The sequence below is a fragment of the Acanthopagrus latus genome, chromosome 15, assembly GCF_904848185.1.
Source record: "Acanthopagrus latus isolate v.2019 chromosome 15, fAcaLat1.1, whole genome shotgun sequence".
In the NCBI taxonomy this organism is placed as follows: domain Eukaryota; kingdom Metazoa; phylum Chordata; class Actinopteri; order Spariformes; family Sparidae; genus Acanthopagrus; species Acanthopagrus latus.
Window position 1 is genome coordinate 8,099,243 of NC_051053.1, and position 26,806 is coordinate 8,126,048.

The 26,806-nt window shown below is 41.6% G+C and overlaps 3 protein-coding genes across 4 annotated transcripts; 1 reads left to right on the top strand and 2 right to left on the bottom strand.

Annotated features, from left to right (window-relative positions):
• Positions 1–1,795: 1,795 nt before the first annotated feature.
• Positions 1,796–12,682, bottom strand: gclc (glutamate-cysteine ligase, catalytic subunit). Its single transcript, XM_037123376.1, has 16 exons — positions 12,004–12,682; positions 10,889–11,001; positions 7,304–7,486; positions 6,982–7,095; positions 6,553–6,611; positions 5,904–6,040; positions 5,664–5,738; positions 5,287–5,403; positions 5,058–5,196; positions 4,820–4,932; positions 4,645–4,737; positions 4,416–4,520; positions 4,219–4,300; positions 4,004–4,125; positions 2,666–2,786; positions 1,796–2,563 (listed from the first exon to the last, which is right to left on the bottom strand). Exons 1-16 carry the CDS (start codon positions 12,151–12,153, stop codon positions 2,382–2,384), a joined length of 1,905 nt encoding a protein of 634 aa, XP_036979271.1. The 5' UTR covers positions 12,154–12,682; the 3' UTR covers positions 1,796–2,381.
• Positions 12,683–15,148: 2,466 nt separating this feature from the next.
• Positions 15,149–19,088, bottom strand: klhl31 (kelch-like family member 31). The gene is made up of 3 exons (XM_037124836.1): positions 18,981–19,088; positions 16,966–18,168; positions 15,149–16,881 (listed from the first exon to the last, which is right to left on the bottom strand). Exons 2-3 carry the CDS (start codon positions 18,138–18,140, stop codon positions 16,149–16,151), a joined length of 1,908 nt encoding a protein of 635 aa, XP_036980731.1. The 5' UTR covers positions 18,141–18,168; positions 18,981–19,088; the 3' UTR covers positions 15,149–16,148.
• A 1,156-nt stretch (positions 19,089–20,244) lies between these two features.
• Positions 20,245–25,976, top strand: eloal (elongin A, like). 2 transcript variants are annotated; one of them, XM_037124835.1, is made up of 11 exons: positions 20,245–20,387; positions 21,162–21,218; positions 21,303–21,415; positions 21,529–22,417; positions 22,505–22,595; positions 22,674–22,841; positions 22,936–23,033; positions 24,485–24,665; positions 24,830–24,938; positions 25,483–25,589; positions 25,714–25,976. In XM_037124835.1, the coding sequence occupies exons 1-11, from the start codon at positions 20,307–20,309 to the stop codon at positions 25,773–25,775; spliced, it is 1,956 nt and encodes a 651-aa protein (XP_036980730.1). In that variant the 5' UTR covers positions 20,245–20,306; the 3' UTR covers positions 25,776–25,976. The 2 variants fall into 2 exon arrangements, with proteins under 2 accessions (XP_036980730.1, XP_036980729.1); XM_037124834.1 differs by lacking the exon at positions 20,245–20,387 and adding an exon at positions 20,494–20,672.
• Positions 25,977–26,806: the final 830 nt, after the last annotated feature.

Below are 26,806 nucleotides of genomic sequence, written 5' to 3' on the forward strand. Positions count from 1 at the left end.
CTTCACTGTCAGAGTTTGTGCATGCCGGCTCACTGTCAAGGCTTACTGGGATACTATTGTGAACAGAGCCATTAATTATATTAGTAGCACCTGCTCTTTCTACTACACGTCAAAATGCCTGACGTGAAAAATGCTCGCTTCTCCTCGGATTAGTGAGGACAGATGGCCGCGCTAAAATTCAGTGACCTGCTGCATACAGTATTTACTGTTTGAAAAAATAAAATGTTTTCACGTCAAGCCTCCAACCAAACTCCCATTTTACCAACTCTATGAAGCTCTTTCACAATCTTGACAACGAACCCTTTCTTGGTCATTTCGGCGTTCTCGTGTCACAGCATTCCCTCAGTCTTCATATTGTGAGTCCAAGGGCATGTCTGCACTTTAATCTCTTTTGTAGCCTCAAACCACCTCTTGTGTCTCTCACAGGGTGGGTCTGTACCAGCCATGATCTTTATCTAGTCCAAAAGGTCAAACTGAGGTAGAGCTCATATTTGTCACTGTGGCTCAGTATTATGTAAATCTGTGATTCAATACCACCATCTTGTGGATGAACATGTTCAGGTACTGGCTGTTATAAGATTTGTCATTTTTATATTCTAGTTGTGTTGAAATATATTAGAACATTTTTGTAACATTTACCCATAATAGGTCATTATTTGGATTTGGGCTTTGTTTGGAGACCCTTCCAGTGGATGAAGGTATATATATTTTTCCTTCTTTGAAATTACATTTTGCCTTCCACAGAGCTTTTTCAAACTGTATATTCATACCCCTGAGATAATTTAGCCCCTTTTAAATGACCTAAGCCCAGGGCTACATGGGATAAGCCTCAGCTAAATGTCTGTTGGAACATGAGAATAATGTTTTCCATAAGCTTCATGTCGAATCGATTTTCACGACGTAGGGTTAGCAAGCCCTAGGCAAAAGCTGGGGTTGGACCAGTTTGGAATGGGCCAGTATTGTGATAATTCCTCACGTTAACAGCTCCCTTCGGCTAGGTTTAACGCATTTAGTCCTGTGCTAAGTGCATTGTGGAAATCCCCCAGGACTTCCAGCAGGAGTTCCTTCTGCCATTGTCTTGGTTAATCTAGCAGCACGGCTCTAGGGATGGCTATGTCAGCCTTTCAGTTGGGCTAAACTGTTAGATGAATTGCCATGGCATTTTCTACATACATTTAATAGATAATGAACTGCATTAAGTTTGAACACCATAATTGGATAAAAATGTTTGGCTCATGTGTTGAACAGGTTGGTTTATGAGCAAAAATCTGCAAAACTCATGACATTCCCATTATAGTTTGTGTTTGCTGGTAACTGGCAAACATTAGTATGCTAACACACTGAAGAAGATGGTTAACATTATATTGAATATTATATGTATGTCAGCGTTGTCTTGTGGGAATTTTAGCATGCTTGGGCTAGCATTTAGCTAACAGCAGCATTGTGCCTCAGTACAGTATTACAGAGCCAGTAACATGGCTGCAGGAAGTGAAATGATGCTGAGAGTTGTTGAACCACATATCGATGTTCTCGGTCATAGGAGCCATGTTTTAGATAATGGAAGGGTGACATGTGGAGGAGTCCAGTTTAAACAGCTTCAGCTATCAGAATCCGACCTTTGACCTCTTTGTCGGGGGGGGCTTACATTTTAAGGGGGGCTTTTCAAATTAAACGTGATGAACGTTTGCTGAGCCTCAAACATATTGAACAAAATTAAATCTATCCCCTTTGGCTCATTTAATTAAAAGCCTTCCGTAACTTAATAAATTAGATAATTGTAAAAAACCTGACTAACTTACTTTTGTACAGGTTTATTTGGAAGCAGCATCACATTGCAAACAATGGTTCACCATTTCCAACTGAATGCAACACTACCTTGATGTTCCCACTACATTGTCAGCAGAGCAAAACAAAACAGTTCTCTTAAAATGCAAAAAAAGAAAGAAAAGATTCCTAGTAATCATGAAGAAAGCTCATATCCAGCAAGAAAAAAAAACAAGAACCCAAAAAACCCATGATGTTAATGTTTTAAAGAGCAGAGGTACAGTATTTACAGAACACAAGATTAAAAGCAGACTACTGTACAACCCTTTGCTACATTTACATTCTCACACAGATAGACTTAATTTCCAGAGAAAAATAAATACACATCTGATTTCTATTACACGACCTTTTGCATGTCTTAACCCTATTAAAATAATTTTGTAATCATAAAAATCTGATACAGTATATGTACATACATCTGATGCAGGTGTGTTTCTCACAACACACACATGCTGTTTTGCATTCTCTTAAAATTGGACCGCTTTCATTCTGAGCCACACATTTGGTCTTTCTTTACATGCATGTTTGTATGCTGACGATGCATTCCTACAGCGCTCTCATTTGAACTTGTTGACTGGGTTGCCAATGAGCTCGGGGCACTGCTCCTCGCCTTTTGCAATCTTGTCGCACTTTCTGAACAGGTCGTAGTTGATCTTGTCAGTTATGACACTGTCCTGCTTGTACTGTGGGTGCTTGGCAACAAACTCTCTCATCCACTTGGCCATGGTCATCAGTTCACCTGTTCCGTAAGAGCAAAAGTAAGAGTTACGCTCAGGGTGGCATAAAAAGAAAGTCTGTTTTTGGCTTGTGACAATGTTTTTGTTCGTTACGGGAAATTTACCTGAGGCACGTTTCTTGATGAGCTTCAGATAATTCAAAATAGTGCACCTGGTGTCCACATCGACCTCCATGTTTTCCAAATAACAGTTGAGGATCGGGATGAGACCTTGGAATACCCCCTCCTGGTGATTAAAAAAGAAAACATCAGTGATTGTTAAAGAGCTTAAAACAAGACTAAAAGTCTACAGCCATACTAACAGCTCTGTGAGGCTGCACTTTGGCACAGCTCTGATTTGTGATAAATATTTATAAAAAAAAAAAACCTAAAAAAAACCCCATTCACATGACGTCGGCAGAATTTGAGGAAAAAAACAGCCTGTCATTATTTCACCCTGGGAGCATTCAAGCTTTTTCTAAGATGATTACAAACACTGCTGACCTTTTAGTCACAGCACTTAAAACTGCATAAATTAGCTAAGTTTTTGTATTCAACGTATGTTAACAAAGTCAACCCAGATATAATAAACAATTCACAGAAATCCTTTTAACAGAATCCATTCTTTCAGTGTTAATATTGGACAATATTTAGACTGCCAACAATAGTTGCTTTGCAGCGAATTTTGCCACATTTCTTCTTCTTGTAATTCCAGACATCTCAAACTCTGGATTGCAGACTGACCTTAATAGTTTTTGTTTCAAGCTGAGTCCTCCCCCCCATTGAAGGAGTACGACTTGCAGGGAAAGGGTCAAATTAGTACGAATGAGATTTAAAAGTTGAATGACACTCACATTTTAAGGTTTGAATGAAACGCATGATGAGAACTGGAAAATCAGGAAACGGATGAAGGATGCAAGATATAGTGCAAGCTGGGAGCTAAACTGCATCGCTGGTTTTACTTTGTATGGAGAAACAGCTGAAGGAGTGTTTAGAGTGTAGAGACTGGAAAACAGTCTAATTGCTATGAATGGGATTGAAAGTTGAATATATAGCTGGAAGGTCAAAGGATGAAATATAGTGTAAGATGGGAGCTAAACTGCGTTGCTGCCTTAACTTGTGCAGAAGAGGCTGAAGCAGATGAAGGGTTGAAAGAGAAAACAATATGATGTGAACATGGCATAACACCAGCATGGCAATCTGCTCACAATGCAAATGCTAACCTGTGGATGTTCGGCAGAGATAATATTTACCACATTCATCATTCAAATGTAGTGTGTCAGCAAGCTAACAAATGCTAATTTGTGCTGAGGCTAAATGAAAACTCAGAGGATCACTAAAGTCAGCAAGATTCTTCTGGTGACCATGAAAATCTGTACAATTGCATGGCAAATCATCTAATAGGGTTGACGTAGTTATCCATTGAGCCACACTGCTAGATCAGTAGAGTAAAACAATGCTCACCTTTCCATTGATGATGGTGTCGATGCTCATCAGCGTGTACTCCTCATTACCACCATCATTGGCACCATCAGTCTCCAAGCCATTTTGAGCCGAGGCAGTGCCATCAAGGACTGGGTTGCAGCCTAATGGTAGAAAACACAAATGTGTCAGCTACTCCTATTTGAGGCAGTCACCATAGACACCAACGTAAAACAATCACTTTTTGTTTCGCTCACCTTTAAAGATGTCCTTTCGGAAGTAAAACATGCCCTCCTGGACAGCGTTTCTCTTCTGTGCGACCTTCATGTTTTCATCAACCTATTGAAAGACAAGTGGATCAGAACACTGAGGATATCAAGTGTCACACTTTATGTAATATCTCTTAACATTTTAAAAATAAATAAATAAATGAATGAGCTAGGGCTGTTTTTACCTTTGACAAGGGGATCAGAAAGTCCAATTTATAAGACAAGATCACTCTGGTGAGCAGGACCACAAAGACCACGTATGCAGCGTTTTCAAAATCAGTTAGCTGCACCTGAATTATGAAAGGAAAAAACAATAACCCAATCCCATTTACTGTATTAACAGGCCATGTTATCCTAATCAAGCCAGATTAGGAGTGCAAGTGCAAGTTTATTCATAGTGAAGTTGGTTTCTACCTCCATGGGGCGGAACTCAACTCTCCAGCCGATATCAGAGTTCGGAGGTGGAGGTTTGAACCTCATCGTCTGCCAGTTGGTTGACTGCAGGTTCTGCAAGAACAGAAGTTTGAGTAAATACAAGCCTGTTTTTACACATGGATAACTTTCTTAGAAGGGATACAGCTAATCTCACCTCGAAGTGATCAGACTCATTTTCATCGTCCAGGTGAATTTTCTCCTCAAAGACGGAGAGTGGATCTCGGATGAAGAGGTGTGCTATGTGTTGTGCCAGCAGCTTGTCAATTCCTACACACAGAAAGCTCATTATTCTTTTACCGCGCAAGCATCTATAAGTGATTTTGACTGTCAAGTTGAATATTTGTCTTTTATTTAAAATATTTCATGTGTTTCTCCATTTTCTGAATTCATACCTGCATCAAGCAGCTGCTTGTAGATCTCCTCGTCTATCGTCAGGTCAATATCATTGTACTTCTCACTGCAGCTTGACAGGTAGCTGTCAATCGAGTCATATCTTGACTTGAAGATCCTGTATTTGTTGTTTTTCAATGGCTTCAAAGGAGATAAAATTCATACATTCATTTTTGACTAAAACATTATTTTACACCCTAGGTGCTGGTTTGGCTAGCTCCACCTGCTCACCTTGAGGCCACGTTCCTCCTGTGTCCTGTCATCCACCGAGGCAGAAATAACCCCCCAGCGGCAATCATTATCTGACACAAATCCTCTGTAGAAGGGTGAGGCTGCGCTCAACGCCATCTGGAAAGAGCCAAAACAGTTGTCAGTATTCAGTGTTGACTGACAAAATAAAAATAAAGCCACACTGTCTGAAAAACATGAAGGTTTGTTGGTCTGTTTTGACATTTTGAATGTATAAATCTTGCAAAAAATGGCCAAATTCTGCTAAGTTCCTTAATAATTAGTTAATAGATTATCAGTTAAATAATAGTTCAGCTGAGGAAGAGGTTACATATTAATCAAAATATACGACTGGGAGTTTTATTTATTTATCTACTCACCACTATTGGGCAGAATGTTGCGAGCTGGTCGTAAAGGTATCTTGCCTCATCGATGCTACAAGCTTGGAATGTGACCTGCAGAAGTGTCATAAAAAACAGGCTGAAGTACATTCATAAATCACTTACAGGGATCGTAAAATTGCAGTCAAACAAAAGTCAAAATAGTTCAGGTGACAAGATCGTTATCACATCACTGTTCAAGGCAACAAAGACTGGGACAATCAGTCGTTTTTTCAGCACCTGCAGACAGCAGTTTCCCATGCCAAAGCCCATGGCGTCCATGTAGATGTGATCAGGCAGAGCTGCCCTTGCAGCCTCACCATCATCCTCGGGAAACTTCTCCACAAATGGAGACGGGGTGCACTTGTCTTTGAAGACTGAAACACGGAAAGGAATACAGTCATATTTATTCACTTGTTCCCAATGACAAAAAAAAATGCATTATCATCCCTTTTTTAATAAAAAAATTATGTCAAGCTGTTTTTAACGTACTGTTATTTTTTTTTGTATCATTAAAGGAAGGAAAATATCTGTGAGGGAGTGTGTTGGTGTCTATATTTGATTGACAGCAGCTGCCATATTGCTTAAGTGCCCAAGCAACACTGAAGAGAAAAACAAAGCAAACAAAATTGCGCCGTAGCTGGCATATCATGGGCAGACAGTGTGCTGTTACTGCTGGAAGAACCAGAGCAGCATGTGGCCAGACTTAAGTGACACTTCTCTCCCTGCTGAATGTTTGTTGTGTGTCTCGTTCAACCAGTTTAGTTGGAGACAAGATGTGTTTTCTCATTTGTGAAAGACCTTTTAAATTTAGTTTCTTTTCCTTAAAAAGGAGACCACAGCTGTTTAACAGCCAAAAAAAAAGCATTTTAAATTCATCTGGACTTACTTGGTACGTTAATCACGACCTTTTCTCCTCTTCTGTGACGTATGTTTCTGGTAAGTGTGCTGAAAAAGCAAATCCCCACATACAATCAGTCACATACAACATTCACAAACGCATTTTATAATAGGAGAATAGATCAATGACAGGAACAAGTATGTGGACGACAAACATCACAACTGCATATTTTAGGCTGATGAAACTGAAATTTAAAGCCTGATAACGACTGAATTTTCAAAAATACAAAACTGGATAATATGAACACAAACATAACAGGATTAATGAATTTCAACACTTAATTATCCTTCATTTGTTAGATGTTTTTGCTCATCACAACCAAAAGTGTCAATAATCCAGCAATTTAATAGTAACCTCTATCAGTGCTACAACCACACAGGCACACTCTCACATCATAATTAGAACCATTACGCCTACCTGAACCTTGGGTGTGTGTTGATGGCTTCATCTGGGAAAAACAATGATTTGGACACTCCCTTTTCAACAGGGGTCGGCTGGTACTCTGGTTTGGTGAAACCTGGGCAACCCAACCTGAAAGACAGGACCACAACATCGACTAAAAACTACTGCAGCCAGTGATATTTTTGTTGTTGCTCTTCATGTTGCCCACCGTAAACTATCCATCAAATTGGTAAGATTAAACATCCTGTATCCAACTCTTACGAATAAAGACACAGTTTGTTTTTCCTTTGTTCTCATCTCAACTGACAAATGAATATTAAAAGAGGGTTAAAAGTACATTGGGAATGAAGTGATGGTGCAGAGCGTTTCATTCTGGTTAAGGACAGATGAGGCCTCTCGTCGCCTCTTGCCCATGTTGCCCTCCACAGTGTTGAACTCTGACATGGTCCCGCCGTACGGCTGCCCTGGAGTTCCCTCAATCATGTAGCTGCCATACTCCGGCCTCCAGAGCGTGGGGTGACTGCAAACATATAAAAAGTGTTGAGAAAGCATTCTGTTTTGGTTGGCCATGAGAGCACTTCCTGGTCTCAGGATCACGATGACCTTTTCTGATTAAATAAACTCTCCCCTTTATCATATGTCGGCCATTATCTTGGCGAGGCGAACGAACACGACGTATTTGTGCTGCGGAGCGTGATCTTTGGTGTGTGCGACAGAGGGGCAGTAATGAGGAATGCATCGGCTCCACTATTCCCACTGCCACTGGTATTTCCCCTGGGTGAAGTTGGCTCCACAGATTTAGGCCGACGTAATGGACAGCGGGCTAGCATAACACTCAAAAGCTTGTACAAACACATTTACACGGCCTCCAGAAAATTCCTCTCCCCAAAGAAATGTTACTACAGTTTAGGCATGCAAACAGCATTTCCAGGAGAAGCTCGGACCGCTGTTATCACTGACAGATGTCCTGAGGCAAAATATCCTCGTTCCACAACTACGCAAAGACAAATGGGCTTTCTGTTTGTAGAGTCCTTTAAAATGACTTTTACTCTTAAATCTAAGCTCAGAAGTGACATTATCAGAAAAACTTGTGCGATACTTTATTTTTGTGTTCACAGCCTTCAAAACTATCTGAGACATTATCTTTGATCAGAGTGGATTATAGCTATTATTTTTATGGTGAATCTATGAATTGTTCAGTTTATGCAATGTGAAAAAAAAAAAAATCGAAGATCTGTTTATCATTACAATTTCTCTGAGCCTCAAGTGCTCTTTTTTCTTAGTGACAGTGAAAAGCAGCAAATTATTACATGTAATAAGTTGAAACCAACAAATGTTTGACATTTTCAAATTATTTACAAATACAGCCATGTGGAGGAATAAGTTAATTCTCTTCTCTTTGTTGCAGAGCGGAACTTGGTCAGAGAGGAAACAGAAGGGCACCGTGACTAAAAGACAAAAGCACCACATCTGTAAAACAACTCTTATTGATTGACTGGGAGAATGAAGAAAAGACTTTCTAGTCTGGTACACATAAATGTAACCTTTTAGCCTGAGGAAGGCCTGTTCATCACATAGATGAATAAAATGGCACTGAGTAGAGTGCACACTTCTGTCAAAGCCCAACAGTTCCCTGTAACTCCATTAAGCATAATCAAATATCAAATAAAACATTAAAACCTGTTAGATCCAATTTGCACTAGAATTTTTATCAACCTGATTTCTTTCCAATCAAGATCAACACTGCCCAGTTTCACTACCGACTCAAAAGAAAATTAAACATCAGCATAGTTTATTTAACAAAAACTCTGTAGTGACTACTCGGTGACTCACATCTGCTTTTGGGGAGTTTTGGCCTTTTTGCTGAACTGCGTCGGATCATTGTCATGTTCCATGACACATTTTCAGTTAAGCTCGCGACTCTAGTTGTGTTCCCAGTTTTTACAACATTTCTCAGAATTCATGATTCTTGGGACTATTTTGTGACATTCAGGTCTCAAGGCTGAAAAGCAGGCCCTGATCTCAACCATGACACCACCATGTGTCACTTGTGGGAGAAGGTTCTTCTGGTTGTATTCAGTGTGAACTGTAAAGTGTGTCTTGTTTAACAGTTACATTTTGGACTCATCTGTCCATAGGGCGGAGTTGCACAAAACTTCAGGCTTCTCCAGGTGTTCTAGCAAAGAGTTTGAAGACAAGCAGCTTTGTTCTTTTTTCAAATGAGCGGCTACATCTGAGGAACTCCATGCATTTTCATCTGTTTGTGGAGGCATGCACATAATGCAGCAGAGAGGCGCACCAACAGGCTCACAGAACTGGTATGTCAATCATCTCATTTAATGTGAATGAAGAATGAACGCAGACCAGAGAATATGGGTTTGTATGCAAATTCAGAGTGTGGGAAACATGGTGAGATGGGGCTGTCTGACTTCAGGGCATTGCCATCCGCCCCAGCTGAACTCAGGGGCTTCAGACACTTCGAATGCATGCGTTTTAAGCGTGTCGGTAGAGTCTGCTATTACAGTGTGATGTGTGTTCATGTGGGTGTCGTCGCTGGAAGCAGTGGACCAAGTGTTCCACAGCAACCAGAGAAATGCAGAAGAATCACATGGTCGGCTATCTAGCAGCAGAACAATATCAACTCTGCCTGAACATTTTACTAAAACAACCCCTCACTGAACAGCTGCAGCATGTATAGTCCATCTAAAAATAATATATTTATTTCCTCACGATTCTTCTATCCAGAAGACGTCAATCAAATAAGATCAGCACACTCCTGACAAGAGGTCTCACCAGCCAAAATAAAAGATCATGTGGGTGTGTTACGATGACAAAATAAATACCCGTGTAAGTGTCCCTTTTATAGAGCTAGATCCTACTTTTAACGGTGCATGACTTACTAGGCCAAGGCTTAATACAACCAGAATTACTCTTGATCACAACCACCCACTTAATAGCTCACTATGATCCAAAACAAACACGGCAACAGTGCTGTTGCTATTCTTTTTGGTGCCTTTCCATGACATATTTGTGCACGTCCAGTAAGAATACTTTCACTTTGACCGTACAGGGCTTAAAAAAAATAAACATGCATTTAGAGGGAGGAAGGAAACAAAGTCAACGCAAAATAGAGTCAAAATGATCTGAGCAAATTAAGGCTTCCCTCCTTTAACAGGCAGACTATGCAGCATTTGTTGGTTTCTGTTTAACACATCATTCCAAAGGTGCATCAAGTGATTCAGGAGAAAGATAGTTGATAGTTAAAGTAAAACTCTCGCCAAAATGGAACCTAGGCTTTTTTTGTGAATGTATGAGTCAAACCTTTGTGTAAAAGCATAATTACGACGAAAGAGGCACTTTTAAGATTTACAGTATTTTCCTTTTCAGCTCAAACTCATTTTCAGTGGGAGTGCAGGGGCACTTTTACGCTAGCATCAAAATTGCTATTTTGCTACACTGAGAAGGCTTGACACAACATGAAACTTTGCTTGTAGTATCACTAGGGAAAACGAAAACGGTCAATCTTAAAAGTGCCTCTTTCATCATAATTATGCACGAAGGCTGGACTCATATACATTCACAAGAAAAAGCCTAAGTTGCATTTTGGTGAGAGTTTCACTTTAAGGCTCAGTAACTTGCTGTCAAATACTGACAGTTTAGATTGGTGAGCCACCAACATGAAGCAGATCGACATCTTTCTCGGGAGCTGTTGGCACCCACGAACATCCCAAATACAGCAAAAATATTAAATCAAAAAGTTACAGTCTCCAACACACTTGGATCATAAATGATGATTGCGTTCATCTTTGTTTATAAACTATTTTCTAGGAAAAACATGTACAAATACATTTAACCCCACTAAGTAAAAGACATGTAGATAATTTGAAATGTGATGTAATGTTAAACTGAATAGCATCCTTACTTTGGGTTAATCTTTTCACCCTGGTCCTGGAGAGTGTCCAAAACATCCCCGCCGTTAAGGACAAGTCGAACCTTTTCATCCTTGTCGTCCAACTCGAGCAACATGTACTCGACCTGTAAATAAATAATCAACTAACATAATTAAAGAAAGACAAACAGGTGAGGACGCTGTGCTTCTTTGTGCCCAAACAAAGTCTTCTTTTCTCTAAAACCAGGTCGTCAGTCAACTCTAGACTACTTTTCCAAGATCAGACCGGGTCGCCATCACATCAATTCCAATTCATCAGTTATGTTTCCTTGACTTTGACTCTGCTACCCTGTAATCCCCTGTCTGAAAGGGGGATTAATCTATAACAACAGCATTCCACATTGTTAGAAATGAAAACAAGCTATAGCACACTGAAGTTTTGTGGACTGGTGGCGGGCAAAAAAAGAACAAAAAACTAGACACTGGTGTGAAGATCTGACTGAAAGAAAAGAGCCAGGCCTGTGTTTTTTTAACACAGCGTGTAGCAGGCTTAAAGGTAATGTTGGCTCACCGGGGTGTGTCCTAAATATGTACAAGTATTACTAGACAGGTACTTGGAAATGGAATGATGTGCATACTTAAAATTAACTTTTATAATGCAGTTGTTTCACATATACCTTTAGCTAGTGGATAACGTTTAATAACCATGTTCTTTCATTCCCAAAGAACAGACAACTGTTATTGTGTTGACTCACAATGTAAAAAATGTTAGAATACATAATGATTGCACATGACTCTGTTTTCATTAAGTCCAGCAGTAACCACCAGGTTTGACTCTTCCCAACTAACACTCAGACATTATACATGTTGTACACTGGAACAGATGTCAGTAACAGCGACATGGGTACATGCAAATATCCACACAATATTTAAAGTTGCAGATTTACATGAGCTAAATGTTTTTTTTTCTTCCCTGCAGTGATAGTAAAAACACCAGGGCTGGAAAACGAAAGTGAATATTTTAAAAAATGACAATATTGCATCATGCACAACCACCATGGCCGACACATCAGCAGGCAGACGCAAACGGCATTTATTTTCGGCAAACTGTTTCCTTGTAGGCAAAAACAGAAGAGCTCGTTTCTTACCTCGTCGCCCCATTTCAACACATCTTTCTGACGCTCCTTCACTTTGTTGTAGATGTTGAGGAACTGAATGATGCCGTGCTTTCTCACATGGTCGGCGTACTTCTTGGTTTCTTCCCACTTCAGTGGAGACCCCTGTGACAGTAAACCCATCGCACAGACGAGCTGCTGGAGGTGGAGAACTGACGGCTTGAGTCTTTTTCAACTTGCACGCCGAGCGTTAGCTAGCTAGCTAGTTTGTCCGACTGGTGCGGGGCTAGCATGAAGTCCCGGTGCGGACAGACGGCAGAACCAGGGGTTCCTTCCGGGGCTGTCAGAGGGCTCACGGGCTGAGTGGCAGAGTCTCTTGGTGCTGTTAAGCGGCGTGCCCTGTCGGTAACCTTAGCTGGGCATCCAGACGAAGAAGGCCCCTGCTCATCACTTGCTAATGTCTGGTTAGCTCGGTAAAGCCCACCCGAGGGCTGACTGGCTGCTCCCGACGAGTTTAGTGGGTAAAGTTACACTGTCTTTAAAGCTTTGGCTCAGTTTACGACCGAGGACTGAGCCCGTCAACGTGCAGCTCTATGAGTGAATGACAGCGAGGTGAACCGGTAGGTAGATAGGTGCTGCCAAACCGCTCTGCCGCTCTCAGTCGGGCTGTGTTATACATATGAACGCCCTCCTGGCTCCACACACGTGATACCGTCAGGCGGAGTGTAGAGCGTGGTGACGCCACCATGACTCAGCAGTCTTCGTCGCTAGGCTCCTCCCACTGACCTGTCGCTCAGAGCAGGTAGCTATAGAGATGATACCTTCAAGTGCTATCGGAAATAGCCGCGCACTAATGGTACGGGAGAAATCACATGACATTTGGAGACTTTCTGTAATGGCAGTAAAGAAGCAGTATTTTTTCTCCCCATGGTTTATGCGTCATGCAAGCTACGGCTGCCAATGCATTTAAGAGACAAAATGTCACTTTCCACTTTTAAAATACCATTTCTCAAATTTCTCAAACACAGCAAAATAAGAGGGAAAAAGTAGAGTTACAGGCTCCAACACACTTGGATCTTAAATGATGATTGAGAGGGTTTCGCTTTGCATGAGTCTATACACAATTTTCTGGGAAAAACCAGTTTTTTCTCCAAATACGTTCATATTTACCTTTGTATTTAACCCTATGTAGGATCTTAAATACCTGTAACCCTACACAGTAAACACAGGTAGATCATTTAAAACATAATGTAATAAGCTGAGCTGAATGTTCGTTCCTTCATGTATGTTATGTTGTCCCACACCCAGCAAGTCAATTTATATTGATGTACAGCAGACAACACAAAAAAATAATCCTATTCTCTCAATTATAAAAACTGTCATTGGTTGCTCATCTGTTAATCATTAGATTGTTTCAGCACTATTTTGTAACTGTTGACTCCTTGGATTAGATATGCAAAATCAGGCTGAATTGACAACTATTGAAAAATTGTAGAAAAGGGAGATAATGTATCACTTTAAGAAAAGTGAAATCTTCTAAATAATAATGAAAGACTAACTCTTTGTTTGACCTAGTCTGCCTCCACATTAAATTCTGTGAAAAAAAAAGTCAGTGCAAGAAAAGAAAATAAAAACTCAAAAATTTAGGACAAATGATCCGCTATTTCTTGTCCCCGGCGTGCCCTTTTCTGGAAATAAAACGAAGCTCTTTGCTTGCGGTTTATCTACTCAAATCATATTCCGTAACCACAGCATGAAAATGAACGAGTCATGTTTATAACTGAAGTTGGGCAATAACTCGCTAATTAGAATGCAACATCACCTATTTGAAAAAGTGACTGTAATAATGACACAGCACTTGACTTTCAAAGGGTGTGTCAACTGTATGTGCATCGGCTGATAAAACAAGTTTATGGGTCAGTGACATTTCTTTTCTTTTCTTTTTTTCTGATTCACATTGGACTGATTATTGACATCCCATTTGGTAGCAGTTTAGCTAAATTTGTCATGTTCACTATCATCCATTTATGAAAACATATTTATGTATTTTGAGCCCAAAATTACAACAGTTGGGAGTTTGTTGATGTGTAAATAAAGATTAAGTAAAAAAGAAAAAGAAATCGCCGGCTTTATCGCCTACAAGGTCTTGTCGTAAGAGCCTACGACTAAAGAATTCTTCAGGGCTGTGTGGGTGTGCGTTGATTACTGACTGATAGTGCCCTCCCTCAGACCTGAGAGAGAGGCCATGATAACAACATGAATACGGGAAATCTCTAGCGTGAATTAGCCAAAACTGTTCAAACCTTTGCAGAAGTGATGATTTTATAAATGGGTCACAGACTTCTCCATGTCAGTCCTTCAATTTCACTCACTGTATAATGTTTGGCTAACAGAATAAACTTGACTTTTATATGTCAACTTTGGGACTAATTGGTAGGAAACATAATAGCCTTAATTATGTGTTTATTTCGCTCATGCTACATCCCCAAAGCCCTTTTTCCTGGCTCTTACAGTATCAAGTACTGTGTAAACGAACAGGCTGTAACCCTTGTCGAGGAGCTAACAATGTGGTTTAACAGTCATTCATTATGGTTGACAACAAATTAGAGGCAGGCTTAAAAAGCAAAGCGTAGCCACAGGATTATTAACTTGATGCCTGTGGGCTTCCACACGAACCTGTCATCTTCTCATTTCTGTGCAAATACTTAAACATGTGTAAATATATATAATAAGTACGCAAATGTTTGAGTCTTTTGCCAGGAAATATACACACTCTTTGACAACAATGATGTACGGTTAAAGATAGGAAGTCAAAAGTGCATACCTCATGATTCAAATGGAAAATGGAAATGTAGCCCTCCAAATGGCCTCATCACTATGGCCTCCAGGTCCAAAAATACTGCAGTGGACACCATGCAAAACTGTGGAAACTCAATCTGTACATTGCTGTTACCACAGCAGGTTCACACTCTTGAATAACATAAAAACCTTATGCCAGTATCAACGGCCATCAAATGCTTTCCCAAAAGAGTAAAAGGTACCAATAAAAATGTGATTTGAGTGCAAAAACAGCAAAATAATCTTGTTCACATGCAGATTTCTTCAACTTTGGTGGTCAAAAACATGAACTAGACTCACAAAATAACATTATTATGAATAAAGTGACCATGGCTCAGAGTATAGCTTACACTTCATCTCTTTAATTTAAAAACAAACAATAAATGTAAAGACATGAGCAGTCGGGGAAATCATGAGCACTGACCTCCAGGAAAGCTCAGGCTGACAACATCACTCCCAAGTTATATTTTTCTTTTTCTTTTTTACAAAATAGTTTGTTTCCTGTCACATCTGAACCCATTCAACCCTCATCATTCCAACATTTTCCCAACAGAATCCCGATACGACCACCCACCATACTGCTGGAGACTGTACATCAGATGCATGTAGGGAGCTGCAGCATGACTGTGTGGCTTGTTTGAACACTAATGACAAGCACCTACTCCTGGTAGGTGGTGCCAACACTTATTTCAGCTCCAGTTCATTATTCGGTTCAAGTATCTGAGAATCACAGTAGCTTTCGTCACGACAGACACGACGGTCACAAAATCCCTCACTATTGATAACTGTTATTAATTACTGTGTTGTTGGTATTTTTAATTTTGTGGCACTGGGTTAAAAAGACGGATATGTTAGCATAGCAGCCTTTATATAGCCTCCATATAACTATCATTTGAGTTTTAAACAACATTACAGAAAAAAAGGGTTTATGAAATTATCTGAACTGAATTGGCCCCAAAGGTAAATTTCTGTCTAAAAATGATAAAAATGGCTGTTGCTTTGTCTCCATCACGAACTTTATCTGACCTTAATCATGCCATTTCTACTAATTAATGTCTGAAAATACATTTCAAGGCTTCTGAATTCTGCTTTCGAATTGTTCAATTTGCTTCTAATCAAAGGAGTTTTTACAAGACATTGTAAAAAGAAAGTTGTCCGAAATATGTAATCCTTCAATTTTACTCATTTTTTCTCATTTAAATAAAGTCGCTCACCATTTAAAGTGTGCATCCTAGTCCTGAAAAAGGTAAGATTGGTAGAGTTTAGAACCAGGATTTCTGCAACAGAAAAGCTGGAGACATTTAGATATGTAAACTACATTGTTATCATCATCTAAACCCTTATATACTGACTGGTGCAGAAGACACTGAACTGGCTCTGGACTCTCGTGTTTTCCTTGTGGGGATGGTGACAACGCAGCATGAAATGCCGACTGTAGCTTCTGGCAGCTCATCATCCTCAGTCCATTCATTGAGGTCAGGGTTGTAAACCTGAATGCATTTCTTGTACTTCTTCTCGCCCTCGTTCCAGCCTCCGAGGAGATACACCTTGTTGTTCAAAGTGGAAATGCCGGCTGTGCTCACTCCTGTGTGAAGAGGCGTGCAGTAGCTCCACTGCCCGTTGCTGGGGTTGTATGATTCGACGGCGAGGACGTCCACCCTCTCCCCACGACCTCCCAGCTGGCTGCCACCGATGACGTAGGCTCGGTCTCCCACGGTGGCAGCGCAGTGCCACCCTCGGGGTGTGCTCAGACTGTTCTTATCCTGCCAAGTGTCAGTGGAGGGGTCATACGAGCACACGGACCTGGTGTAGGCGTTGTTGATGTAACCTCCTGATACAAGGATCTTGCCGTCGATGACGGAGCTGCCGTGGCAGCAGCGGGGCACCTCCATGGGGGCTTTCATCTGCCACTGGTTGGAGGAGGGCACATAGCACTCCAGAGAGGCCTGGACGCCATCAGCGTTTCGCCCTCCGACGGCAAACAAGAGGCCGTTGAAGGTGTTGAGGCTGAAGTGGGTGCGCCTCTGGATCATGTTGCTCAAGTGAATCCAATTGTTGAAGCGTGGGTCATATCTAAAGAATGTGTGAGAGAGGGGGCATTTATTTTCTGATTCTGCGCAAACTAAATTCCAAATTGAAAGCACAATTAGCTCTTACCTGCAGAAGTTGCTGACTGCGTGTTTTGCCTGATTCCTTGCATCATTCTGGTCCTCGCCACCTGCCACGTACAGGAAGCCATCCAACACCGCCACACACTGGTTGAAGCTCTTTGCCGGCATTTCTGTCAACTTATTCCACACGTTATCTGCATCTCTGTAGAGAACATCTTTGCTGAGAGATTTCTCTGTCAGGGCAGGGCGTCCTCCCACTGTGAGTATCACCTTGAGGCCTCCACGTACCTTTGTTCTGCGTGACTGGAGGATGTTCTGTTGGTATGGCAGCAGATGGTAATTCATGGCGTCAACAAGGAGACGGTGGCACTCGGAGTCTTGCATCATTCGAGGCACACTCTGGACATGATTCACCAGGTCTTGGGCAGAGATAGTGCCGAAGCGAATGTGAGTAAGCAGATCGGCCGCGTACTTCAGCCTCTTCTCGTCGAAGTCCAACCACTTCATGGCGATCTGGAAGGCTGTGATCTCGGAGGGAAGCTGCAGGGAATCGTCCGAGAGGAAGTCACTGATCTGCTCGTAGGTGAGCTTCAGGAACTGCTCCATCTCAGAGAACTCGATGAAGTTCTCCCGCATAAACTTCTGCGATGCCTCCTTGGTTTCTTTCAGGTCATAGGCATCGGCGATATTGGCCACATACATGCAGTTCTCCACGCTGAGCTCCTGCATGAGGAAATCACTGCACATCTTCACTAAGGTGCCGATCTGCAGCAGCATGGCCGCAGCGATAGTGCTGCCGATGCTGTACAGAGACAGGGTCAGCTTTCCAGAGTAGGCGTATGTGATTGCTGTGGCGAGGCCGACAGGTGACAGGTCGTTCAGGTCGATCTTCTGGAGGGAGGAGTCCTTCTTCAAAATGTTGCGAACGTACTCACTGCAAGAGGCCATGACAACCTTGTGGACATCGAATGACTTGGACTTGGTGGCGACCGTCAGATCGCAGAGGAAGCTGTCCTGCCTCATGGTGCTCAAACCCTCCAGGAGGTTTGGGGCATACACGGAATCAGTGACTTCAGTCGAAATGCAGCTGAAGCCGTTTCCTCCCTCTAACAGGGTGTTCAACCCGTTGATCTTGTTGATGGGGCTGTCCTCAACCATGATGGTCATTTCATTGATGTCCCCTTTGCTCTTCTTAGCTGTCTTATTCTTCTTGGGTGCCATGGCTGTTGCAGCAGAACGCAGCCCAAACCTTTCGAAAACATAAATTTAACACATTAGGAAAGTGCCAGAAAAGCTGTTATCATCAGTCAGATAAAGTCATGTGCTACAGGTCCACTGAAAATACAGAGGAGCTCAAGGTATATCCACTGGTAGCTACATACTGTTTAAAATTAAGCAATAATGTCTGATCCCTGCACATTTAACTTGTTGTATCTAAAGAGAAAAGTTTTCGTTCACTTTGAGTTAGTAGAACGTAATAAGACACAACCAGACACCTCTGAAAGCATGTGTGCTACCAGGTGATGCTGGGGTAATGTGAGTGCGTCAACATGCCCCTCGTTGCATCTGTCACAATTTATCAGCAGTACGTCCAGGAATAGCAACGCTGGACGGCTCGCCCATGACGTTCCTTTTATAGGCTTTGAGACATGAGCAGCAGGCCTCATGTCCTCTGGATGTTTAACTTCATATCAGGACAAATATTCTTTTTTTTTTGTTGTTGTCACTTTTCTTCTTTTGCTCTAATTCTGTAAAGCCTGTCCTGAATAAGGCTGCAAATAACACGATAAACAAGACAAAAAAAGTTTCATAAAAAGCCACTCCTCACATCATTTACCCACAACCCAAGAAAGCTTAACTCACTGTCACCATGACTGTGTAAATAACAACCCGAAGCACTCCAGCTTCAAAAAGTTAATTTGCCCTGTGGTTCCACGTTAACAAGTGAAAAGCACATTTTCCATTCTAGAGTAGCCAACAAACGCTGACGCATTAACTGCACCAAACTGCCTTTTCAGTGCTGAAATAGCAGACAATCAAGCATGGCAAAGCTCCACATACCTGAGAAATGAAGTTGAGGCTGGGGAAGAAAGAACTTGTGCCTCCAGTTACTGGAGCAGGAGAGAGAGAGCAGCAGTCACCCCAGCTGAAAGGGACATGTGGTTAACTCCTCCTCTTGGGGAGCGAGTGCCAATCAAGTATTGTGCAAAGCATGGGACCCTACACCCCACCTCCCAATATAGTGTCCTACAATAGCCTCCAATCAGTTGGTGTCAACATACTGTGGGGGCTCGACCTATATCCTCAATGGGACGTCACATGAGGAGCTTGGACAATCTAAACGCAAATCTGCAGACTTTGTTTTGAGAAAATAGAAACTAAAGTGTGCAGAGAAAACTCTCAAGACGTGAGCAGCAATTAATAACTATTAAAACTGTCAAACCAGAAAACAGAGGTTAGACTTGTGTTCGTTTTGTGATCAATAAGTCGTAATCTAAAAATACCCTGCGCCTGGCTGGTTTTAGGTTATTGATCACAATGCAAAGCTACAGAACCTCTGTTTTATGGTTTGATGAAATGTCGCTGGATCCAAAGATCACCAGTTTTTGTTTTTTCAAACCTGCATTTGCACTCCTTAGCCAACCTGTCATTTGCTCCTTGTATACACTTAAAACGGTTTCCTGCAACTCTCTTTAGAAGTCTCTAGAGACTATAACCGAGTATGTGCGGCTCATTGTGTATGCACGGCTGACGTATATGCAGATTTTTGTGATACTTTTATTGTTTTTTCCTCTTATTTTCAGCCACAGTGAGTGCTCAGGGTCATGCATCTCTTTTGAGCATTTTTATTTATTAAAATCTTTTTTCAATTTTTTTTTTTTTTTTAAGGGAGAAAACCATGTTATCAAAAATTGGAAGGATCAGAAATCTCTCTTTCAGCGCTGCTGTATGTCCATTCAAAAGGCCAATAGTTTCCAAAGAGCGACCTGCAGGAAGGCTTGGGGAAAATGTCCCCAGACTTCTGTTTTTGCCTCACTACACAGCATTTTTTTCTCCCTGCAGTGTACTGACCTACAGAAAGAAATTGAATTAAACTGAACTGGACTGAATTTCTTTCTGTAGGCCGGTACACTGCAGGAGCATTTATTCTTAAGGCCAAATCCTGACACTAATATGCTTCCTTAATTAGCTTCATTCATGTTTTGCCCATTACTTATCATCACAAGAAGAAGAAGAAGAATACATGCAGCAACAATGTGTTCCTTGATATGAATTGTCACATAATTACCAAAAACACACCCCACATCATTTCCGCCCATTATAATAGTGTCATCAGCGGGCGCGCGCGGCCCGGTGTGCGCAGACGGCCGCACGTGAGTCACCGTGATGGCCAGCAGCTCTGATGCGGTGAAGAAGAAGGTGATGAGGTGCAAACTTCAGCTCTCGGACACGGCAGAGTCCGCTACGGTAGATAAAGCGTTTGCTTCTCCTTCAGATAAGTGCGCGCAACAAACGGCACCGAGCTGAAGCGCAACACAAACTCGTCTTTACGGTTCTTTGGGTGTTTTCACGACACAGCCAATGACCTCAAGGCTGTCCCCGAGGCTCCGCTCTTTTAATTGGCTGAACTCACTCCACCGCCTTTCATTTGATTTCTTTATTTCAGCACGCTCGTCTCGCATCTCTGATCATTTGAGGACAGACGACATGTGCGCTGCGGCCACACAGCATTTGAATTCTCTCTGTGTGGGGGTCAGTCTGTTTAAATGGGAGGTGCCTGCCTGCTAAAATTGGCAGCTCCTGCAGTTGTTCAACTTATGGTTGCTGTCCATCATCAGGCCTGCTGGAGTCACTGTCTTTCTTTCTTTTTTTTTTTTTTTAAACATATAGATGGATGTATAGGATAAATTATCCAGTTTTTGATGTCAAGATACCCTTTGTAAACACACGGGAAATTAAAATGCACAGCCTGAAAACACCCAACTTATAAGTAGTGCGACTTTACAGCGGCCAACAGTTGCATTATCCATTTATAGTTCGAGGTAAAAGGAGCAGCCTAAGTGGGTGTGTGAGGTTCCCATACATAGCTTCTGCTCTGAATGCACAATCAGCAACTGTGGTGATCCGAAACCAGGACTGCCATATTTGGCATGTGGAGATTTTTTTTTTTCTTTTTCAGTTTACTTCACCTTTTTAGATGCTTTTTGTCCTAAATTGTTGATGTGTTTACGCTCTTTCCAGGTGCTAAAGATTTTGCAGAAACTCGGGGATCTGGATATCACATTAGACATTCTTGCTGTGAGTCTCTGCAAAGAACGCATTTTGACTTTATGTATTCAGACAAGTTTAATGTTCTTTGCCTTTTGTCTGGATGTAAATTAGGAAACTGGAATTGGGAAAACGGTTAACTCGTTGCGCAGACATGAACAGGCGGGAGAATTTGCCAAGTCACTAGTTAGGGGCTGGAAAAGACTGGTCCCAAAGGAATCCACAAGGTGCATGTGTTAAACTTTTTAGTTTTATTCAACAATATAAATTATAAAGTAACTGACTGTACTTAAATTTGTATGTATTTGATGTGTCAATCTTTAATATTCCCTTGATGCAGCCACACAGAAGATGCAGAAGCGTCTTTTACGGACAAATCAGAGGAACAAAACTGTACAAACAATGGCTTGACAAAGGATGATTTAAACAATAATTGCTCAACATCCTTTGAGAACAGTCAGAACTCTTCAGATGAGGCCCTCTTTAAAACGGGGGATAGGAAAAATGATTCAGAGAAAGGATGTGAAGAACAGATGAGACACAAGGACCAGACTGAAAATCAAGAAAAAGGTCACGATATCGCTCAGAAAATTGAAATCCAAGAGGATGTAATGGAAAAATTGGTTGTTGCCAAGGAAAAGAAAAATGATCAGAGTTACAAAAAATCAGAAGATGTCGTGATCAAAAACTCAGAGGATGCTCATCAGAAATCCAGGTCTGATTCCAGGCAAGCCTCAAAAAGCAGCTGTGACAGTGGAAGATTTCTGTCTGAAAAGGAGTCGAATAAGAAATCAAAGCCATCAAAAGAGTCGTCAACAGGAGGCACAGACTCTCTCCCATTTGAGTCAGACGAGAAAGACTCAAAAACCTTCCAACGGAGCGATGTCGGAGATGACGGGTCTTCGGGACTCTCGAGGAGCTCGGAGGCTCAAAACAGGAAAAGGAAAAAATCAAGTAAAGAGAAGCACAAACAACACAAGCAGGAGTGCGAAAAAAAGGGCCATCCAAAACACAAAAAGGCCAAGATGAAACACAAAGACAAGGAAAGTGACTGTGAGGCACCTTCCATGTCTTTTGAATCCTACTTGAACTATGATGTGAACGTTTTCAAGAAGAAGGAAAGATCTGGAGTGAAGAAAGCTCTCAAGAAGAAGACTGCAGCAGAAGATCTGAGCCTGAAACCTCACAAGCCGCCTGTGATGTCTCTAAATGTTTCCTCTCCAAGACGGGTATATTTAACAGATATCTGAAGAGTTTAACTTCTGTACTGCAGGTGACGATCCACTGATAACCCCTTTGTATCTCTGCCTTTTAAGGAGTCTGTAATGGAGCTGATGAACATTCCTTTACCCGCTACTCTGTCTGAATGTGAAAAACAAATCAGTGTTGACTACTTTGAGACGAAAGGTACCGTATCTGTCACAAAATTTCCTGTATCTCCCCATGAGTTGTCTCGTTCCTGATATTCGCTGTTTTGTCTTAAAGCCGAGAAGGAGTCGGAGCTCTGTGACGTCCCTGAAGAGTCCGCAGGCTTCACCGGCCAGCGGCTCAACAAAAAGATGCAGGTGTACTCGGGGGCCAAGACCGTCTTCCTCCCGGCCATGTTGAGCTTGCACCAGCAGTGTATCCGCACGCTCCAGAACAACATCAACCGTGAGTAAGATCTTAGAGGAGGCTTTCCACAGGACTCTGTGATCAGTCGGTCGGTTTGTTGGATTTGTATTCAGGAGCCGGGATCTCTTCTCAGTGCTTTATGAAACTGGCGGAGTCCCGTTTGAGATCCTCGAGCCGGTGTTGGAGAGGTGCACACCGGAGCAGCTGCTGCGCATCGAAGAATGCAACCCAGTAAGAATACACTGAGTGCACACTTGGTGGCCATTTTATTAGATACACCTGCTGAGCTCTGATCTGGACAACGTATTTGCTTTTAGAGCGGCTCAAATTCATAGATTCAACAAATGGAACACTGTCCTTGGCAAAGGCCGTGAGGGACTAGTCCTGGTCAACAGCACGCATATTTACACAATGGCATTCAGATGAAGCCTAATAAAGGCTGACATTATATAGGAAAATCCTTTTATTTGTCCCACAATGGGAAAATTCAGTGTTGCAGCAGAATAGCAAAATACAACTGGACTGTAAACCATGCAGAGCTGGGAGGAATTCACATCTCACAACCTGGGGTGATGCTCACAATTACTTTCATTGCTCATTTATTTTAAAAATCCGTCGACTGGTCTGTAAACATTTTTTCAAAACTTGTGAAAAAGGCCAAAATGCCATCTTCTTTAATGCAAGCATCAGTCTGAAACCAAATGACTCCTCTGTAACGATCAAAGAGAACCGACAAACCCTCACATTTTAAGAAGCTGGGGCCAGACTTTTTTTGCTTGAGAAATGATTGAAACAATCCATTTTCAAAATGGTTAACAAGCAGTTGTCCTTCAGTGGAGTAAGTGTTGTAGCTCTGGTTACAACTACATGTCACCCAGCGGATATGCCATGGGGTCATTAAATATTAAGGGTATAATATTTAGCAGTATATATGGCATCAGAAACATCTTCTATTACATGTCTGACGAATGCTTTCAAGTCATCATGTGATAATCTGCCAGTGAAATAGATATTTATTGTGTATGTGAGTCTTTGTATGTTGGAGCAGGTTCAGTGTGGTCTCATGAGTCATGCCTGTTTGGTCAATGTGCATGGTAATATTAAAACATTCAGCTGTTATAGCTATATACACAAACTTATCTTTAAGCTGCTTCTCAGCTGAGAGGAGTGAAAGTCATCCTGGTGCTGCTGCTCTATCTCATCCAAGCACGTTTCAACACGTTCTAATGATCCGTGATGTCTTTCTGAACACCACCGAGCTGTAAACTACCTGCCACATCTCTGATCTCCTTCACTGAGCTGTGCTGGTTTATGCTCTGTGAAGTGTAAAAATCCAGAGTGCAGCTTTGTGCAGCAAGTCATAGTATCATAATGTTCATCTGAACAGTAACGTAAAAGACGAGCTCAGCCACGTGGAAAGTGGAGTTAAGTGTTGTAGTCCATGAATCACTTCAGGAGCTTCACAGCAAAACAGAGTTGCAACATTCCTCCGAAGCAACTGAAACCAACAAGCTTTTAGGAGCCATTTAATGTTTTTTTTTTTTTTTAAACCCACACTTTGTAAACCTCGGGTAGAGATGTGTATTTGAAGCTATTGTCAAATTTGTGACTAAGGGAGAACTTTGTTTGAGCATACAGGTGTTTTATTTCTTGTTTTGGCCTATAACTGTTTGTTTCGACAGATCTATGTAGGAGTGACCGACCACTTGTGGGGGAAACACTGCCAGAGGGACTTCAAACACTCCAAACTCCAGGAGTATGAATCATGGAAGGAGATGTACGTCAGGCTGTCTGAGGAGAGGGAAAGGAAACTCCAGAGGCTGACAAAAAGCATTGTCTCTGCCCATTCTAACAAACCCAAAGGTATTTGAGTTTGTTTGTTTATCGACATCCATTGTGAAATAAAGTGATAAATTGTTAAACTTGAGAAACAATATTTATACACGCTATACACGGTGGGAAAATATTGTTGACTCTGTATTACATCCTGTACGCTGTAACGTTTTTTTTTTCTTTCTTTTTTTTAGGTCGGCAGGTGAAGATGGCATTTATTCACACTGTTGCCAAGCCACCAAGAGATGTGCGAATTCAGCAGGAAATTCACGGAACTGCTGTTCAGCAGCCTCATCAGCTCAGGTGCAGGTGGCCTCCAGCGTCCTAAATACAGAGAAATATCTACATGCGTTTTGTGATTTTTTTTTTTTTTTTTAAATTTACATTTCAGCTTAGTTGTTTTCCTGATGATGGTAAAGTTCATACAAAGGGCAAAGACTCTGAGAGGCAAACAGGGCCATTGTTGCACATTTTTACACCTGGTAAGCCTTGCGCCCGCTCTGCTCCTCTCCCACATAAAAGCCCTCAACTACAAAGTGATCACTCGACAACAGCAGCTTAGCAAGGTCATAATCTGTCAGAGACTCATGTGATAACACTGGGGGAAATGCTTTTTGGGTGAGCTTAGCCAAACACAGGAATTGGAGCAATGTGCTGGATAAACTGGTTTTATTCTGGTTAGCGACGGCCTTGGGGCCTTTGTTGTAAACCGCCACAACATGGGGATGTTGTGCTCACTAGCTGTCTAACGTTGTAAAGTAGACGGCCACTCATTAGGCCATTTTGCGTGCATTGTGTTTTGTTTTGTAAAATGATGATTTTGTTTTATTGTGTCTTGAATTGTCAGTGTCATGGTTCAGGACAACAGATCGAGGCCCAGTTGTGTTGAGTCCAGCAGGTCCGGCAGCAGTTCCTCGGGGGCAGGAAATACACAAGACCCTCGCAAAAAGACAAGTGAGCTGACAGAAATATGCTGTAAATGCAGACTGAAAGCTACTGCATGCCTGTAGATTGTTACGTAGACCTGTTTTTAGATGCATTTTGCTTTTGCTTATCCCTTTTTTTTTTGTCCACACAGGAGTTGCTCCAATGATGGCAAAGTCCTTAAAAGCGTTTAAGAAACAGCTGGGACGCAGATAAATGCTCTTATATGATCGTGCTATTTACAGTCTGCGGGTGCGGTGAAAGTGCACTCTATCATTCATTAACTTTGGGACAATGAGAGGCTTGTGTTCACTTTAGATTACTCTGTGTTTGTCAGAATATACAGGCAGTCGCCATGTTTTTTTTCTCTATAACTGTGAGTTGCCTTCACTATTAAATGGACATGAAATGAGCAAATTTCTGTGCCTTCATATGTTGCGTTTAAGCTGGTTTGACTTAAACAAGGTCAGTTGGTAGGTTATTTAATGTGGTTTGGCTCCCTCTAGAGGACGAATAGAGAAGAGGATAGCATTCTGTTTTTTTTTTTTTTTTATACATTTCTCCAACAAATACCCAACAGGTATATTTTCAGACTAACCACAATGAACATAAATGATCTGATGCCAGAGTATATTTGTTAAGTTGTGTCCGAACACTTCTAACACTAAACTGAACAAAATCAGAGCAAACCCATGAGAAAGTAATAACATCTGATTACATTTTTAATACACACATTTATGAGATCAGATCAGCTGGTGGTATATTGTATTATGCTCTTTTCATATCAGATGGATCATCGACTATACTTTCTGCTCAAGTTCTGAGCAAGTATAGAATGTCTTCTATGAAACATTATGACAATTATAAGCAATCTATCAATTTCCATCCAGTTTTCTTGTTTGTTCAGCTCCAAATTGTGTACTCATCCACTTGTTTTTGAGCCAAACGGTTATGAACACTGGTCAGCAAATTGTTCCACACAATGAAGAGAAAGGAGCTCTTGGTCACCTCACTGTAACCCCTGCAGTGTTGCTGTCTTTTGAGGATGGGGGAAGGAGACTGCTGTCTGCCTTCTCAAGGACTCTAGCTGTCTGTTTGCGTTTTTTTGGGCTCTGTTTGAACAACTGTTTGAGATACTAAAAGGGGAGGGTGTGAGACTACTGCAGCCTTCAGCACCACCTGTGGCAGCCTCCTACGGCCGCACCAGTAATCCATCTTCATGTTTAATTCATTGGTTGGATGTGAGC